This window comes from Trematomus bernacchii, unplaced genomic scaffold (genome assembly GCF_902827165.1).
Source record: "Trematomus bernacchii unplaced genomic scaffold, fTreBer1.1, whole genome shotgun sequence".
NCBI classification, from domain to species: Eukaryota; Metazoa; Chordata; class Actinopteri; order Perciformes; family Nototheniidae; genus Trematomus; species Trematomus bernacchii.
In genome coordinates this window covers 599,635-619,197 of record NW_022987801.1, presented here as the reverse complement: position 1 = coordinate 619,197, position 19,563 = coordinate 599,635, and the positions used below count along the sequence as shown (strand labels likewise).

At 39.5% G+C, this 19,563-nt stretch overlaps 1 protein-coding gene across 4 annotated transcripts in view; it reads left to right on the top strand.

Moving 5' to 3' along the window:
* Positions 1 to 10,108, top strand: part of dysf (dysferlin, limb girdle muscular dystrophy 2B (autosomal recessive)) — an 83,602-nt gene extending 73,494 nt beyond the window's left edge. For 3 of the 4 annotated variants that reach the window (XM_034150223.1, XM_034150220.1, XM_034150222.1), the window contains 8 exons: positions 39 to 127; positions 792 to 887; positions 2,414 to 2,555; positions 4,653 to 4,752; positions 8,410 to 8,582; positions 8,913 to 9,022; positions 9,151 to 9,298; positions 9,864 to 10,108. In XM_034150223.1, the coding sequence (XP_034006114.1) occupies positions 39 to 127; positions 792 to 887; positions 2,414 to 2,555; positions 4,653 to 4,752; positions 8,410 to 8,582; positions 8,913 to 9,022; positions 9,151 to 9,298; positions 9,864 to 9,920 (915 nt within the window). In that variant the 3' untranslated portion in view covers positions 9,921 to 10,108. The remainder of the gene's footprint in view (positions 1 to 38; positions 128 to 791; positions 888 to 2,413; positions 2,556 to 4,652; positions 4,753 to 8,409; positions 8,583 to 8,912; positions 9,023 to 9,150; positions 9,299 to 9,863) is intronic. The other variant, XM_034150221.1, reaches the window with a different exon arrangement.
* The last annotated feature ends 9,455 nt before the right edge of the window (positions 10,109 to 19,563 follow it).

Below are 19,563 nucleotides of genomic sequence, written 5' to 3'. Positions count from 1 at the left end.
TTCCTGTCTTCTGATTGGTTGTTGTCGCTGTCCGTCAGGGCCGTCTGATGATGTGGGTCGATCTGTTCCCAAAATCCATGGGACCCCCTGGAGCTCCGTTCAACATCACACCACGCAAAGCCAAGAAGTAGGAACACACACACACACACACACACACACACACACACACACACACACACACACACACACAGTATATCTCCCACGGACTGCTAAGGACCATTTATTTAGAAAGGGAGGAAAGAATAAATAAATGTTTTCAGTAGCTGGAAAGTTATCAACTCCTTAGTTGGAGGGCTGCGCAAACACACACACACACGTGTACACACACACACACACACACACACACACACACACACACACACAGTCAGTGGATCAGCCAATCAATCAGTTCATTGGTTAATTAGTTCACCACTCAATGAACCAACTAATCGATATGTCAATAAATGAATGAGTTAGATACTTAGTTATTCAGTGAATCCTTTAGTCATTTAATCAATCCATATATTCTTTTTACTCTCGTCACTGTTATGGCCTTAAACCACAGCGGGTGTTTTTATTTTTGTACTATAAATATGTTATTTAGAAATGCGATATTTCCAGGCAAATATTCAGCATTGTTGTGTTGTTTAATCATCACTCCTCTGAGTGTAAAAGCCTTTATTGTCCATCAATCGATTCCTAAATATCAATCATTTTCTCAGTTACTTACCAGTGTCAGAGTATTATTAAATCACTAGACAAATCCCAATAAATGCATCAATCAATGCATCTAAAATGTGTTTTTTCTTCAGGTTTTTCCTGCGCTGCATCATCTGGAACACCAGCGACGTTATCCTGGATGATATCAGCCTCACCGGGGAGAAGATGAGCGACATCTACGTTAAAAGGTACATCAAAAGGAACTGGACTGTGTGATAGTGTTCATTTCGTTGACTAAAACTATGACGACATTTATTCGTCAACGACCTTTTTTTCCATGACTAAGACGAGACGATGACGAGACGCACTGACGTCAGTAAGGCTGGCGTCACACTGTCCCGAAATTGACACCAGATGGACACACGAAATATGGAATTGTGAATTTCGCACGAAGATGGCCCCGAACTTGGTCAACAGCCAAGCAACAGCCGAAGCAAGTACGATGCCTACAGAAGGTCACACGATGGCACCCGAACCACACACTCCGTCATGTTGTTTCCATAGCAACAACAACTTCCTGTCAACAGCGTAAACTCGCCTTCAAAATAAAAGCATCTAAATAAAACAGGAAGTTAACCTAAATTACATTTAAGACAACTGCAAACGAAAGTAACAAAAACAATGGAATATCTTTTTCAGTTTCACAGAACACAAATTGTACTATAATACGATGGCTACACGACGCCATTGCGAGGGCTTCACGTAGTCGTGTTGCCTTCCTAAGACAATCGGGCAGCTTCTTGTTTCCTTCCTATTGTCTTCGTGAGGCGGAAAATGCCCGATGGACCGATGATCACACGAAGTAAAGACGAAGATGACACGATTTGACAAGATGCCCTCACGCTGGCCTTACGAAGGGCAAAATGGACACACGAATTCAACACGACAATGAACCTTCGCAAGGTCTTTCGGCAATTCTTTGGCATGCCAAAGATTTTGCCACCGCTCACGAAGTTGCTGCCGGAGCCTGAGAAACTCCACCGGCGGTCATACGATGGCTTGAGATGCCCTCACGAATGGCCCGATGTTGTTTTACGATCAGAACCTAATTTGAACATTTCCTTTATCGTGTGTCCATCTGGTGTCAATTTCGGGACAGTGTGATGCGGGCTTAAACAATAATTGTAACGAAATCAACATGCAATATCGTTGACGAAATATTACATCTCTGATAGTCCGTTTTTTTCCCAGCAGTTCCATTTCCTGTGCCACAGGACTAAGACTAAGACTACATTTAAAATTAGCTGACAAAATTAACACTACTGTGTGACACCCCAACATAAGAGAATATGGCTTCTTTAAAATGAGGAATTTTCATTTCTGAAATATTCTGGTATATGGATATTTTTCCTATTGGACCGTATTATTGTAATATGTAGGATGACCGTATATATAACCCATCTTTTATTTTATTTTTGTTATTCCTGTGTTATTTACGTTATCTTTAAGTGTTATTATTGATTTGATTTCTATTTGTTTTTCATATTCTCATGTTGAATTTTTGGGATTTGAGACCTAATACGTGTTGTGACCCTTGTTAAAGAAACTGTTCATCTACATTGGGAGTATTATTGGATGTAAAGGGGAATGTGAGAAAATAACTAATAAAGAATACGTTTAAAAAAAAGGAAAGGTACATCTTGTCTGCATTTATTCTTGTTTAAATCCTTTTAAAAGTATTTGATCTTCATGTTTTATTGTGATTCTCTCTCAGCTGGATGGACGGTCACGAACACAACAAACAGAAAACAGACGTCCACTATCGCTCTCTTGGAGGAGAGGGAAACTTCAACTTCAGATTCCTGTTCCCTTTCCACTTCCTGCCGGCAGAGCAGCTGTGTGTGATCGACAGGAAGGTACCGGCATGTCTAAAAATCTTCTTAAACATGAGATCAATAACTCTGCAGTCTCCTTCTTCTATATGAAATAAAGAAGAAGGAAGGAGGGCATTAGAGCAGATATAGTGGGTGTTTCTCAATGTCGAGGAAGGCTGCTCCAGAGCCACTATTTCAAGCATACTACGTCATCGAGTGCCGCCGAAGGACTGTTCCAATGTCCAGCATACTTGGAATTCTACCGAGGCCGGCGTCCTTCGTTGCGGGAAATTTCGAGCCTGCACATGTGTATCCTCCGCGGTCTTAAAATCCCCACAATGCTTTGCGCACGGACCAACTTCCAAATCTTTGGTGGAAATCGCGCTCCATTTAAGGCGGGGCCTCGCATATGACGCACACCTGCACACCTGTTAGCCTGTTCCACCATTCTTCGTTTTCAGAGGCTAGGAAGGATTCTTGCCTTGCTTCTGAAGGACCTGACTCGGAAGACATGTGCTACCAAGGAAGCATCCTCGACATTGAATGCACCAAATATTCACTAGAGCACGAAATGGGGATTAATCTGCCGATGAAAAATAGTCCCCGAACTAAAATGCTTTTTACTTTGGTTTCAATAAAGTTTGATAAATGATTAAATGACCAGATGTTTTAAGGGGTTAACAGAAAATAAGATAATTGTTTTGTCCTTATGAGTTCTTCTAAAAATTGACATGATCATCGGATAAACAACGTGTAATTAATTTAACATACTGAATGTTTTTATATATAAAAGAAACACAGAGGGAGAAAGAGAAGAGGGAGGAATTGAGTGTGAACAAGCCTCTGTACTTAGCAGCCTGTCAACAAAGAGGAAGCTGAAACACACACACACACACACACACACACAGACCACACACACACACACACACACACACACACACACACACACACACACACACACACACACTCAGGGTGTAGTGTGTGAAGTGTGAGAGCATGATGTGGATTTAGTCTGTGATATAGAGAGTGTGAAGTCATGACAGAGGCTGAAGAGACCAGTCATTTTCTACATGTAGACACACCTAAAAATGATTTTTATTCACAAATCTGATGTTTATTTTAGCCAAACCTCACACTGCATATGAACTTTTAAATTCATATCTTCCTCCTAAATCATAGTCAAGCATATTTGCCATTTCCAGCATAAGATTTAGAGGAACATCCAGTGAGAATGAGTCCTAACTCTCTGAGGGGAAAGTCAGACTTGTCAGGTTAATCTGAAGTTGCAGCTTTTACTTTCCGAGTACTTTAAGGAAAGTGACACTCACGTATTGACATTTTGCTGCGAGTCACATGGGAGCGATTTGATTTCAGGTGTGAAAAGCCATATTCTTTTTATCAACACAACAACAGCCAGAGTGTGACACGCACAGATTAGATAGAGAGAGGAGTGGTGAGGGAATGGAAAGAGAAGCAGAGGAGAAACCAATAGCACCGAGATGAGATCAGAGACTGTCTGCAGGCTCAGTGTGAAGAGGGGATACACACACACACACACACACACACACACACACACACACACACACACACACACACACACACACACACACACACACACACACACACACACACACACACACACACACAGAGATGTGTTGATGGACTGCCTCTCTTTTGTCTCATCAGTTGTCATCTAAAGTTTTATTATAACGTTTATGGTTTTATTTTAGTAGCACTACCTGGAAATAAAAGATAGAAGAAGAAATTAGCTAATCTTTTTTTCTTATTATGTATTTTGTCCTCACAGTGGATACCAAAAGTATTTACCAAACAAAAAGTGTTTAAAACAGACATATTGAAGATATCAAAATAAAATAAGTGGTGAAAAGAAAAGTATTTAGGATTAAAAAATAAATAAATAACACACATACAAGACATTTGGCAAATATAAAGCCATTACATCATTGTGGTTTGACACTGAATTTAAATTAGGTCACAGTTAAATAATGTTTGCACTCAGATGAAGACGTTTTTTGTCAAATACTTGAATATTTTAAGCTAAATTAAGGCACTTTTTTGTGTAACTTTGCGTTAAATCCTCTCGTGTATTCCCTCTGATTTCTCTCTGTGTGTTTGCAGGAACATTTCTGGAGTCTGGATAAAGCCGAGACTAAAGTGGCTCCGAAACTCACCGTCCAGATCTGGGACAACGACAAGTTCTCCTTCGACGACTACCTCGGTAAAAACACACGGCGAAACACATAATCGTTATTATTTTGTAAAAGAGATCCAGGTGCATCATGATGTCTTTCAATCTAACAGAGTAACAGAGGTGGGAAGTAGTGGAGTACAAATACTTCGTCACTGTACTTAAGTACATGTTTCTGGTATCAGTACTTTACTGCACTACTTATTTTTCTGACGACTTTTTACTTTTACTTCTTACATTTTGAACACAAACACCTGTACTTTCTACTTCTTAAATGTTCCTTACTTTAGATATGTATTTAGTCTAAATTCTGAGAACAATGTGACTTTTTCTAAATTCTGTGGAAAATGTTACCTTTTCGAAAGTCTGAGAAAAAATCAAAAAATACGAAATTCTGTGAAAAAAATCAAAAAAGTCGAAATTGTGAGAAGAATTCGAAAAAGTGGAAACTGAGAAGAATTAGACTTCTCAAAATTCTGAAAAAAATTGGAAAAGTCTAAGTTCTGAGAAAAAGTCTAGTATCAGTACTTTACTCCACTACTTATTTTTCTGACGACTTTTACTTCTTCCATTTTGAACCCAAATACCTGTACTTTCTACTTCTTACATTTTGAACACAAATACCTGTACTTTCTACTTCTTACATGTTGAACACAAATACCTGTACTTTCTACTTCTTACATTTTGAACACAAATACCTGTACTTTCTACTTCTTACATGTTGAACACAAATACCTGTACTTTCTACTTCTTACATGTTGAACACAAATACCTGAACTTTCTACTTCTTACATGTTGAACACAAATACCTGTACTTTCTACTTCTTACATTTTGAACACAAATACCTGTACTTTCTACTTCTTACATTTTGAACACAAATACCTGTACTTTCTACTTCTTACATGTTGAACACAAATACCTGTACTTTCTACTTCTTACATTTTGAACACAAATACCTGTACTTTCTACTTCTTACATTTTGAACACAAATACCTGTACTTTCTACTTCTTACATGTTGAACACAAATACCTGTACTTTCTACTGCTTACATGTTGAACACAAATACCTGTACTTTCTACTTCTTACATGTTGAACACAAATACCTGTACTTTCTACTTCTTACATTTTGAACCCAAATACCTGTACTTTCTACTTCTCACATTTCCCAAACAGACTGGTTACTTTAGTTTGAATGTGTGTTTGGTGGCGTGATCATTATTATTTAGAGTCATTGCGTGCCTATTGATTTGAACACGATCCGTGTATCCATCATTTCCTGGTCTTCTCTAAAGAAGAGGGACCAATGAAAACGTTGTCATGTTGCCGTTGTTCAGCATGGAAACATTCATTAGCTAACAATGACATTATTGTTCTATTAATATAAAGGGAGGTCAGGTACTCTTTAAAACAGCTGCTAGTTATGGGTACTTTCTACTTAAGTACATTTCAAAGCCCTCTTTACTTTTACTTGAGTAAAGAAGTTTAGTCAGTACTTCTACTTTTACCAGAGTATTTTTAAACACGAGTATCTGTACTTCTACTTGAGTAAAGGATGTGTGTACTTGTGCCCTCTCTCCTCCTTATTTTCCACTCTCTCTGGTTGTAGAAACACATTTAAATTCTCCTCTGCTCTGAGGGGAACCACATGTGCGTTCGGACCTGAGATAACATTTATATTCAGAATTAACGCTCCTCCATTTCCACCGTGTTGGCACATTTCACACCGAGGAGGGGCTCTCTTTATTCCAAGCTGTCTAAATGCTGCCTCTCCTTCACCCCTGACGCTGCCCGGCCTTTAAATCAACCCTCCTCTTCGTAGTTACTCAAACAAGGTAAAGCATTACTGAGATGCACCATAAATCAAATGATAAGTAACACAAGTTAAACCTCATTTTTGCCCCAGATCGGCTCAAATCCTGAATCTAATAAGGACGATACTGAACACCTCTGTTTCTACTCTTAGTTTGAACACCTGTAGCTCAGTTTCCATCATAACTCTGGTCCAGGTAGCTTGCAGAAGTTCTCCTGTCTGATGGCGGCCGCCCGTTACCTGTTTCTTGCTCAATATACTTTCTGAAAGATGGCGATTCCTCCACCCAAACGTCAACTTTTCCTCCACGATGTACGCTGCACAGAGCCTGTTGATCTCTGCTATGAGACACTTCTCCGTCTCCTCAAAGGGACGTTTGATTTGTTTTCCCGTCCTCCTGTTATGCAGATAGTTGAAGACCTTAAAGTAAGATAATTTTGTGCGTAGTAACTGTAATATCATTCCTGCTGTTCTCAACCGTGACGAGTTAGAGACAAATGTAATCTGATTACAGTCTTCCTGCGCCAAAGACAAGAAGCGTCCGATTTATTTTGCCTTTAATCACCTCGTGCTGTCTGCCGGTGTGTGTGTGTGTGTGTGTGTGTGTGTGTGTGTGTGTGTGTGTGTGTGTGTGTGTGTGTGTGTGTGTGTGTGTGTGTGTGTGTGGTGTGTGTGTGTGTGTGTGGTGTGTGTGTGTGTGTGTGTGTGTGTGTGTGTGTGTGTGTGTGTGTGTGTGTGTGATTTACACTGTGTTTCTATGAGAAGGGTTTTTTTTTAATTTATATATGTTATCTGCATTTCGGGCCTATTTTAACTTATTTCCAATGTTTTTTTCTTTACTATTCTTCATATGTCTGTGTGTGTGGTGTGTGGTATGTGTGTATGTGTGTATGTGTGTGTGTGTGTGTGTCCACCTCAAAGCATTCCTCTCATTCCCTCCTGTCCGCGGCTCGTCACTCTGAACCGCGGACTGTAAATCCTGCGAGGGTCTCTCAACTCTCTGGAAAAACTCTCCGTACTAAATGTCAGCGCTGATCAGAGCTGCCGCACCACAGGATGGAGGATAATTCAGTAATTAGTCATTTTAAAGACAGCTGACACGGCTGTTTCACACAGATTGTGGTTTCCCAAAAAGCAGCTCAAGGCTAATATCATAATGTCTACCTGTCAGACCGTCTGTAGCGGCCTAAAAAACATCATAACTTAACTCTGAGCGTGGAAAAATTCAGCTTTTGATGTTGTTTTTATTCAGTAATTAAGGGAAATCTGATGTAAAACGTCCAATATCAGCCCATATATTCATCCTTAACTTAACTCTGAACCTGCAAAACGTTCCAATTGCTTTTATTCAGTAATTAAGGGACGTCTGATTCTTTTTCTTTACTCTAAAGATGGATTATTTGATGTTTTCTGAAGACTTTTCTTTAATGCCGTTGCCTTTTCATTCCTCACACTGCTCTATAATATATATAAAATAATGTATTATATTACATTATTGCCTCTGCATTGGAATATTATCGGATAGGGTAATAACTTCATCATTAACTACGTCTCAAAGCAGAAGTCTGGGGCAAATAATTGCAAATAACTGCAAGTCTCTTCAGTGCGCATGTCATAGAATAAGATGCATTGTGGGACATGTAGTTTATGGACAACGTGCTTCTGTAAAGCGGCATTTAACCGTATAATAAACGTATTATATTCTTTCAGAGCTCTTGCCGACCACTTCAAATGAAGGAGTTTGACACCCCTGCCTTATATGGAACAGTATTGATGTTACAGATAGCCTCCTGTAGCTCTGTCTTAACGTTCTGTAAATGTTCTCTAAACGTTCTGTGAATGTTCTCTAAACGTTCTGTGAATGTTTCCCTGCAGGTCACCTGGTGTTGGACCTGAACCACATGCTGCGTCCGGCCAAATCTCCGGAGAAATGTGACCTTCAGCTTCTTCAGCAGGCGGGGGGGAAGCTGGTGTCTCTGTTCGAGCAGAAGACTGCGAGAGGGTGGTGGCCCTGCAGCTGTGTGATGAACGGAGAGAGGAGCGTCGCTGTGAGACACACACACACACACACACACACACACACACACACAAACACATACACACACTTGGACGGAGTTTGTGGATAAAGTTAGACACACACATATCTACACCGTCATTCATTGCTGTGAGGAACACACACACACACACACACATGCACAAACACACACACATGTTTCCCCTCTCCTTCCTTCTTCTCATCTCTTATTTCATTACTAATTTACTACTAATTTACTAATTCATCTTCTCCCAAATCTCGCACACACACACACAAAGTAGCAAAGACTTCACACCACGTTAGCATGTTAGCACGTTAGCTCATTAGCGTGTCTCTGGTTCAGGGGAAGGTGGAGATGTCTCTGGAGATCGTGACGGAGCAGGAACACGAGGAGAGACCAGCGGGGGTCGGGAGGGACGAACCCAACATGAACCCCCACCTGGAGGAGCCTCAGTGAGTCACACACACACACACACACACACACACACACACACACACACACACACACACACACACACACACACACACACACACACACACACACACACACACACACACTCTGACGCTCTGCTCCCCTCCAGGCGTCCGGACACCTCCTTCCTGTGGTTCTCCTCCCCCTTCAAGACGCTGAAGTTCATCCTGTGGAGGCGCTGGAAGTGGTTCATCATCCTCTTCATCATCTTCTTCTTCGTCTTCCTCTTCCTCGGAGTCTTCCTCTACTCCTTCCCGGTGAGTGGGAGTCAAACTGTGTGTGTGTGAGAGAAACTGTTGTGGTGCGTTGACGGAGGAATGTGAATAATTCTTACAACTTTAGGCTCAATTTTATAGTTTAATTTCTAGATTTTTCTTCGTGCAATTTCTCCTTCATTAGAAAGCTTATAGTTATGAGATTATTTTAGACGTACAAAGAGATGAAATATGAAGGATGTAGCGTAGAGAGCTTCTACAAGTACATGCAAAATACCAATACATATTCTAATATAAATCCTATCTAAATCAGGGACATGAAAGTGTAAATAAAGTTTCTTAAAACATTTAAAAAAACGAAATTTGTAAATAGTGAAATCTTGAATTGATGTTTATTTGGTATAACAGTAAAGTTAAGGCTCTGTAAAGAATAAGAAACTGAAAGGAAGTAATTCAAATGACAAAGAAAGAGGCAGACAGATGAAATGTTGGAGGTGAGAGTGAAATATCAGAATCAGAAAACTTTATTAACCCTCGGTTTGTTAACAGTTGTTCCATCTTAGAAAGAAAGTAACGTCCTGTATCCGTTTATTCTTCCCTCCTCCAGAACTACGCTGCCATGAAGATGGTCGGACCTTTCGGACCGGCAAAGCCCTCAGAGTGATGAAGATGATGATGAAGGAGAGACGAGGAAGAGAGTGGAGTTTGATGCTGAATTCAACAGATTTTCATTTTCATTTTAATCCTTTTAAAAAGAGTCCTGACATCTTGCTGAAGTTGATGAACTCGTGCGTGTGTGTGTGTGTGTGTGTGTGTGTGTGTGTGTGTGTGTGTGTGTGTGTGTGTGTGTGTGTGTGTGTGTGTGTGTTGTGTGTGTGTGTGTGTGTGTGTTGTGTGTTTGTGTGTGTGTGTGTCAGATCCCAGCATGGTTTCCTTCCCTCCTTTCATCCGTCGCTCGTCTCTTCCCCGCGGAGAAGTAGAAGCTAAAAGCTTAAAAAAACTTGTCACCAAAACGCCGCCATGTTTTGAAATGAGAGGCAACAGAATCAAAGGTTGAGATGTCGTCTCCTGATCTTTTTTTTTCCACCGCCTGCTGTTTCCCCGGGGTCAGGCAGCGGTGACAGACTTTCATCGCTGGGAAAATGCAATCTTCATGAGAACAGCCTCAAAGAAACCACGGGGAATTTATTCCTTCAGAAGCGCCTTTACATTATTTACCCCCGCACATGCTGCCTTCAAGTGCAATCAGAAATCACAGACGCACCGCTGACATCCTGATATATGCTGAGTGTTTCCAGCTACCTTATGTGATCTCTCTCAGCAGTTTGCAGTGTTAAAAAGATCTGAGTATATGTTTAAAACCTCACATTTAAACCTTTATTTTATATATTTGCATCCTACTCCTCCTCAGCCTCATCTTCCCTTTTTCCTAACCTTTTCATGTCCTTTCTTCCTTCCCTATTTCCTCCTTTACTTCTACATATTCTCCTCAATCACATCTCCTTCCTCCTTCTTTTCCTATATTTCCTCCTGTCCTTCCTCATTTATTTGTATCCTCACCCTCTCTTGTGCTTCCCCTCTTCTTCCTTCTTCTCTTATTTCCTTGTTTCTCATTTCCTTCTTCCTTTGTTATTGTTTCCTTAAAGGGGACCTATCATGCGAAATGCACTTTTGTACGTCTTTTATACATGAATATGTGTCCCCGGTGTTCCAGGGAACTCACCAAGTGTCAGAAAACACAACCCTCTCTATTTTCCTCCATACCCAAATCTCTAAAAAAGGGGCTGCAACGGATCTGATCAAAACTGATCCAGATTTGAACACTGTCCTGACGTCAGGACAGTGGCGCTACGGCTATTGGGCCAACTCCACCAATCAGGAGGAGACAGCCACGGCCATTGCCGTTCGAAAGCGCTGGAGACGCTGTAGTACATATGCCAGGCCAGTAGATGGTGCTGTTCTCACAGAATCAGCCCTTGCTAAAACAGAGCTAACATTTTTCTAATTGAGCAAAATGAGGCATGGCTAAAATGCATGATCTGTTTGGTATTTTGAAAAATAAAAAGTATAAATATGCCTTATATAGGTATGGTCCTACACTATATTATTCAAATATAGCATGATAGGTCCACTTTAAGTTCCTTTCTTCAAAATCCATGTTAAATCAGGGATTTGCTCTTGTTGATCTCAAACTTTATTAGTACTAAACAAGTTATGATTAAGATAGATGTGCTTGGATACGGACAACACTCACACACACACACACACATGCATGCACACACACACACACACACACACACACACACACACACACACAGGCGCGCACACACACACTCACACACGAAATATGAGGAAAAATGTCGTCAACGACCAATTACCTTAATGCTTCTGATCTGTCATCTGACTTTTACAGTGTTTTATGTGTGTGTGCGTCAGTGTGTGTTAAGGTCAGGATGAGGATATGGTCCACACACACACACACACACACACACACACACACACACACACACACACCAGTCTGGACAGGAAGAGTTAGAGGAGAGGGACTAATCCACCCGGATCCTACGGGATTTCCTGAAGTGTGTGTTTGTAAGTTTGTAAGTTTATATATACGTGTGTGTGTGTGTGTGTGTGTGTGTGTGTGTGTGTGTGTGTGTATGTGTGTGTGTGTGTGTGTGTGTGTGTGTGTGTGTGTGTGTGTGTGTGTGTGTGTGTGTGTGTGTGTGTGTGTGTGTGTGTGTGTGTGTGTGGTGTGTATCGACCTCCTTCTCTTCTTCTTCTTCTTCTCTTCTTCTTCTCCTGCTGTAGTCTGAAGGTCTGTTAAGGTTTGCTTTGGTTGGCTCCAGGGTGGAAAAGTTGACTTCGTCCCGTTACGAGTGGACGGAGCCTCGTAAACAAACGTCACACGGACCTAAAGCCGCTCTCTCATTGGACGAAGTCACTTCTCCTCCTGCCAGCTCCGACCTCAGCGTATATCACTCTAATTAACCTTTGAAAATCACTTATCTACACATTAAAACACGCCTGAATTTGACTTTTTTTTACTCCAGAATCCAGTCCATTCTGCTCTTTCTCGCTATCACATGTCAACATTTGTTCCCATAAACTCATGCATGTTGGGATGTTTGCTGCAGAGGTTCGATTACACAGTTGCTTATTCAGAAACCAAGCATTCAGCTAGGAGGTAATGTGGAGACTCATCAGAGCAAACTTAAGTTAAAGGGCTTTTTGCACACACTTGATGAAAAAACGAATGGTTTCTGAGGAAGTAGAGACACATAATTACACATTAAAGTGCATTTTTATCATTTGCAGAACACTAAAAATCAAGAATCAAGTGCTTTATGATTATTTATCAGGGATTAAGTGTCACTACATTGCATAGTTTGACGTATGTTAACGCAAAATTGGTGTTCAGCTGTTTTCATTGAAGAAAAAATACCTTGAATTTCAAATGATCACCTATTGATTTGATCCTGCTGAAAAGGTGTCATTTCCTCCTTCTTTCTTCCTTTAACACTTAAATGTTAAGAAAAGACACGATTATTTTATCTAGAGTCATATCAGGATGTTTTCTGGACGGATTGTGATTGTATTGAAGTGTATTACTTGTGTTAGTATCTTGAAATAGCGTTACATATATTCGGAAAGAGCTTTAAAGAGTCTGAACACTGAACAAACATTTATTTGACAATCCTGCTGACATTATTTTATTACTAATTCAAGATGCCTTCATGAAGTGTTTCCTGTCAGTGAATGCAACGTGCCTTTCGCCTTTCGCTTTGCTGCATTGACATACACTAACATGTGCCTCAGCATGACTTTAAACAGACCATAAATAACCAAAATGAGGTTTTCATGTCATTATCTTTCACCTCCAGTTGCCTTTATGAAGCTTGTATCACTTTTTGTTGTTTAAATCAGCATCCAACTAAAAAAAGGTCGTTAAAATTAGCTGTGTCTGTCGCTGAAACACAGATACAACGTTGACGTTACATAAAATATTAAGTTCAAGCACTTCATTTAACAAAATGTCAAACTATTCCTTTATGAAGAAGGAAAAATATAGGTTTCCCATGGCTACAGAAACCTTGAAATGCTGTTGTGTATGTGCAAAAATGCATGTTTGCTCATCTTAAGGTTGTTTTAATTCCTTACAATCAAGACATATATTTGTTTGATCTCTTTATGCTTCACTCTGGTTGTACGCTGCACTATTTTACAGGTTTAAACACACTTGCTGCCATAAAACTGCACTAAACAATAGCATATACACTTGTGTTATTTGGATGTTGTTGTGTTTAACGTGACTGACAGTGTTGATGACATTGAAATGTATTCTGGGAGAAACAGACTGAATGTATTCCAAAACATGACATGTATTTATCTTCAATATCTACAAAAAGCAATACTGTGTGCCCTGCATTATCAATAAACCTACATTTGTCATCTGTGCTGAGTGATTATTTTAGTAACAAGGAGAGGACTCTTTAAAGTAGAGACACTACATACTGATATACACCTGAACATCAGCAGGAGAGGACTCTTTAAAGTAGAGACACTACATACTGATATACACCTGAACATCAGCAGGAGAGGACTCTTTAAAGTAGAGACACTACATACTGATATACACCTGAACATCAGCAGGAGAGGACTCTTTAAAGTAGAGACACTACATACTGATATACACCTGAACATCAGCAGGAGAGGACTCTTTAAAGTAGAGACTCTACATACTGATATACACCTGAACATCAGCAGGAGAGGACTCTTTAAAGTAGAGACACTACATACTGATATACACCTGAACATCAGCAGGAGAGGACTCTTTAAAGTAGAGACACTACATACTGATATACACCTGAACATCAGCAGGAGAGGACTCTTTAAAGTAGAGACACTACATACTGATATGCACCTGAACATCAGCAGGAGAGGACTTTTTAAAGTAGAGACACTACATACTGATATACACCTGAACATCAGCAGGAAAGGACTCTTTAAAGTAGAGACACTACATACTGATATACACCTGAACATCAGCAGGAGAGCACTCTTTAAAGTAGAGACACTACATACAGATATACACCTGAACATCAGCGGGAGAGGACTCTTTAAAGTAAATACACTACATACTGATATACACCTGAACATCAGCAGGACAGGACTCTTTAAAGTAGAGACACTACATACTGATACTGTATACACCTGAACATCAGCAGGAGAGGACTCTTTAAAGTAGAGACACTACATACTGATATACAGAATATGGCCTCTTTAAGCCTGTACTTCCTTACAAAAAATAGTCCTCCCAAACTGAGGTGATTCCCAAATTTGTGCCCAGGATTGTGTCTTTTATTCTTGTTTCCAAAATGAATGATGGTCGAACGTGTAAATAAAATGTAATGCAAAATAATGAAATTCACAAAGTCAATCTGACAAATCTGCACGTTCATAAATGACACTAAGTGGATACCCAGTGCTTTAAAAAGTGACTGACTAAGCAGCTGTATTTATCGAGACAGGTATGTGTGTGTTTCTGACTATAGGAGAGAAAGTGTGTGCAGGATTAAATAGTAACTCTGTGTGTGTGTGTGTGTGTGTGTGTGTGTGTGTGTGTGTGTGTGTGTGTGTGTGTGTGTGTGTGCGTGCGTGTGTGTGTGTGTGTGTGTGTGTGTGTGTGTGTGTTTGGCTCTCTGACCCTGAAGCGAACCTGCAGCGTCGACAGAAGTTTGACTGAACCCCGCATTGACCGATTCCTCTCCTGAGCTCCCACAACTCAGCTAAATTATTACTTTCTCTTCTCCCCTCTCCCCCCTCTCCCCCTTTTCCCCCCTTTTCCTCCCTCTCCATCCCTCCTGATACCACATCACTCCATCCAGTTACCTTCCTCTCTTTTTCCTCTCTTCCTCAGGGGTGTTGTTATGGTCAACGTGAACTGCAGGTGAACCTCTGACCACAGAGTGTGTGTGTGTGTGTGTGTGTGTGTGTGTGTGTGTGTGTGTGTGTGTGTGTGTGTGTGTGTGTGTGTGTGTGTGTGTGTGTGTGTGTGTGTGTGTGTGTGGGTGGGCTGTGGTTTGTCTTCACTCCTCCATCTCTCCGTCTCATTTTCTCTTCAACCTTCGCTGTCCTCCTATTTTTGTTATACGTGTAGTGTTTTCACTCCTTATCACTTCCTGTGTCGTACAAATTAAAAAGTGTGTGTTCTTTGGCTGCGTTCACTCTGCAGCTGAACACGTCCCAAATGTATTTTACTCTCCAAGATTGGAGGGTTGCCAATCGGAGAAGCTGCGTTGACATTTTAAAACTACTTTGTTCTGTATTTAAGTTTAATGCAGTTTTATTTGGATTTAAATATTAGGTTCCTGCTTCATTATGAGATTAAGAGCAATTTTTATGAAAATGTAAGATGTGATTTGTGTATAAAAGAAATAAAGTAATCATAATTTGGATGTATTTGCAATGCAGCTTGTAATATATAATGGTTTGGAGGTCTTTGGAGTATATTTATCCAAAGACCGCAGTATTAGGATTATTCCCTGAAGATTTTATTCATACTTGAATAATTTTTTATATAAATAATGACATGAGTTGATGGAATACATACAATTGATTAAACATGTATTAAAATAAATGGTAATTAAATAAAATAAATAAAGGAAATAAAATAAATAAAGAATACATATTTAAAAGGTGGGAAAGTGCAATGAAAATATTTCAAAAATATTTGTAAAATCGCATAAGTGGAATTTCAACCCGAATATAAAATAAGTAAAACATATTTTACTACTATTATTAGACGTAGCTTACTTTGTATTATTATTGTATAACACATTTTTGGACGGCTTTCTCCTCCTCCTCCCCTTCCTGTGTTCCTCATCTCTCTGCTATGTTAATCAGTCTCACTCACGGATTAAATAAATGTGTTTTCCCCCAAAAATGTTTGTGTTTACAGCCAGCGTGCATTCTCCGACAGCTTTGAACACGTTGGAGGTCAAAGGTCGCCTCATGCACCAGACGTGATGGAAAAAGACCTGAGGGGAGCCTGGCAAACACACACACACACACACACACACACACTCGCACACACACACACACACACACACACACACACACACATGCACACACACACACATTTAACATCAAACACTTGCAGCATGTAAAACCACAGTAGCCCATCTGTAGCTGTGAGTGTATCCTTCACACTGCCAAAGTTCAGACTGGTGATATCAGCTTACAAACTCTCACACACACACACACACACACACACACACACACACACACACACACACACACACACACACACACACACAAACACACACACACACACACACACACCCGTGCAGACATATGATATCATCTTGCAAACACTCACACACATGTGTACAGATGTGTGTTAACAGCCTTCACTGACACCTCTGAGGCAGAGTGTGTGTCTGTGAGCGCTAACATTCACCGCTCTTCTAACTCCGGTATGTCTGTTTTTTACTGGATGAAATCAAGCAAAACAATTCTTATGTTGTTAGATCAGATTACTTCAGTAAAAGTAGTCGGACCACCCTGTGAAAAGTTAAATATCCCACTTAAGTAAAACATTCTGCTTTCAACATGTCACCTAAAGGATAATTCTTTATATATAATATTTTCTGCACCATTTTTCCTATGTTTAAATCAGCGGTCTAATACGGAAACACACTTTTTTAGAGCGGCTTAATTGTAGTAATCAAGCAGTTATAGAAATACAAGTATATGTCTCATATTGGCCTCTTTCAAAAATAAATGTAAGTAAAGGTAAAGGGAAACTATCAGAGAACTTACGGTACTTTCATTATTTTTATTTTATCGAGGTTTTTACATTTTTAATTATTTTATTTAGATTTTTTATTTTTGTGTTTTATTTTTAATTTAATTTAATTGTATTTCTTATTTCTTATTTCTTATTTTTCACATTTCATTATTGCATTTTTATTTTATTTTATTTCATATTTTGTATTTTATTCTATCCTACAAATGGAGCTGATCGACTGGTTTGATAGTGCTTCGATCTGTTGGTAATGTCTCGCTCCTCCAGCAGGTGGGGCTCGCGCTCCTCCTCCCTCTCAATCAGCTGCACGTGAGCCGCTCATTCATCCATTTTATCCGTCATATTTAAGGTATTTCCCGTCGACCAAACACTATAAAACTACACACACGTGTTAATAATAATGCCTTTAACATGAAAGAAAGTTAAGTGTTTACTCTGATATTTAAGGGGGTTTCTGCTAATTGAGTCGGTTTGTAAACTAGCTTTGTTGATATTGACATATTTCCCAATTCAAGTAGTACATTTAATCATGTATTGTACTTAAATACAACTTCGAGGTACTTGTGCTTTACTGAGTATTTCATTTTGCGCAAATGCAATTCATTTTATTGCTAAATATTGTACTTTTTTTGTATTTTTTAACCACTACATGGCGTGTATGTGGTGGCTTTAGTTACTGTTCCCTCCACTTCCTGTCCAATAGAAAGCCTGTATCTCCAGATGACATTCAGTATTTGTGATAAACTAAAGGAGTAAATGTTCCTTTATGTATAGAGTAACTCCTTTTCCGTCTGAATCTAAATAAAGTCCTTAAAATGCCTCATTATAAAGCTGAAAACAGGGCTTTTTGTGTTTTTACAGGACAGCTACAAACGTGTTTATTTTGCGGTAAAAGAACATTTTACCGCAAAATAAGTACTTTTACTAAATCGTACTGCTATACTTTCACCAGTACTTACTGTAAGTTAAATCTCCTGGTTACATAGTTTTACTTAATTAAGGTTTTAAATGCATGGCTTTTACCTGTATGTTCAGTGTACAGTGCTTTTACTTTAGCGAGCAAAGAATATCAATAGTTTTCCACCAATGTTTTACGAGGTTAAACTGCTCATTACATCACTGGAAATGCTAGTTTTGATACTAGATAAAAAGGGAAATATACACATCTAAAAATTCACCACAATATAAGTACTTTTTGAAAAGCCAAAAAGATAATCTTGTCATGGTTAAAATGGCTGGTGTGTGTGTGTGTGTGTGTGTGTGTGTGTGTGTGTGTGTGTGTGTGTGTGTGTGTGTGTGTGTGTGTGTGTGTGTGTGTGTGTGTGTGTGTGTGTGTGTGTGTGTGTGTGTGTGTGTGTGTGTGTCCTGCACACCGTACACCACCAACAGGCGGCTGTAAACTCACTTTACACACCACTCTGCTCATTAGTGTGTGTGTTAACTAGCAGGAGGAATGCAGTTGAACAGCTCAGTGGAAAAAGCAGTATAATTTAACAAGAGGCTAATCACCAAATTGTTGAACTGTGTAGTCACTGTACGGTATATGAGAGGGGGGGGGGGGGTCTGCTCTTCACCTCATCCTGGGTCATCCCAAACTTAGCATTTGTCGAATAGTTATATCATTTGTAGATTTGGCATCAATAAATGACATTGTTCTGTCCAAACGGAGCATCTGGCAGACAATATGAATGGATAACATCACGTTTTTGGTGTTTCATTGGCAGTCAATTATGATATATATAGTGAGAGCTGCCATTCATCCATTTTATGTTATAAAGTACATTATATTTGGGATAACTCCACCTTTATTTCAGATGCAAGGGTTAGGGACTACAGTATATGACATATTTTAAAGTTGCTGCAATTGAAACCAATTTTGCCGTTAAGAAATGTGAATGAAAGTCCTGCAGTATTAGTAGTCTTCTCATCTCCTTTGTGCATCTCGACAATAATAACACATTTCCATATTTTAAATGCTACATGACCCTGTTTGAAATTACCTTCTTAAGGTAAAATAACTAGATATTAGTAAGACTTTCAAGAGCCTCCAAAAGATGCCATAGTTACAGACTTTCACAAGAGTAGAGGTGGGAGAAGTACTCAGATCTTGTACTTGAGTAAAGTAGAAGTACTCAGATCATGTACTTGAGTAAAGGTAGAAGTACTGAGATATTGTACTTGAGTAAAAGTAGGAGTACTCAGATCTTGTACTTGAGTAAAAGTAGAAGTACTCAGATCTTGTACTTGAGTACTCCAGGTGGAACTAAAGTCTGATTTAAGAGTTGATTATATTTCACATCATTAATCAAAATCTGTAAAGTAACTAAAGGTATTAAATAAATAATAAAGTACACCATTTACCCCTAAATTGTTGTGGAGTACAAGTAGCAAAACATTCTACTTAAGTACGGTACTCGAGTAAATGAACTTAGCTACTTTACACCACTGCACAAGAGTATACAACTTTACAGGTATATCTGCACAATTCTAATTTGACATT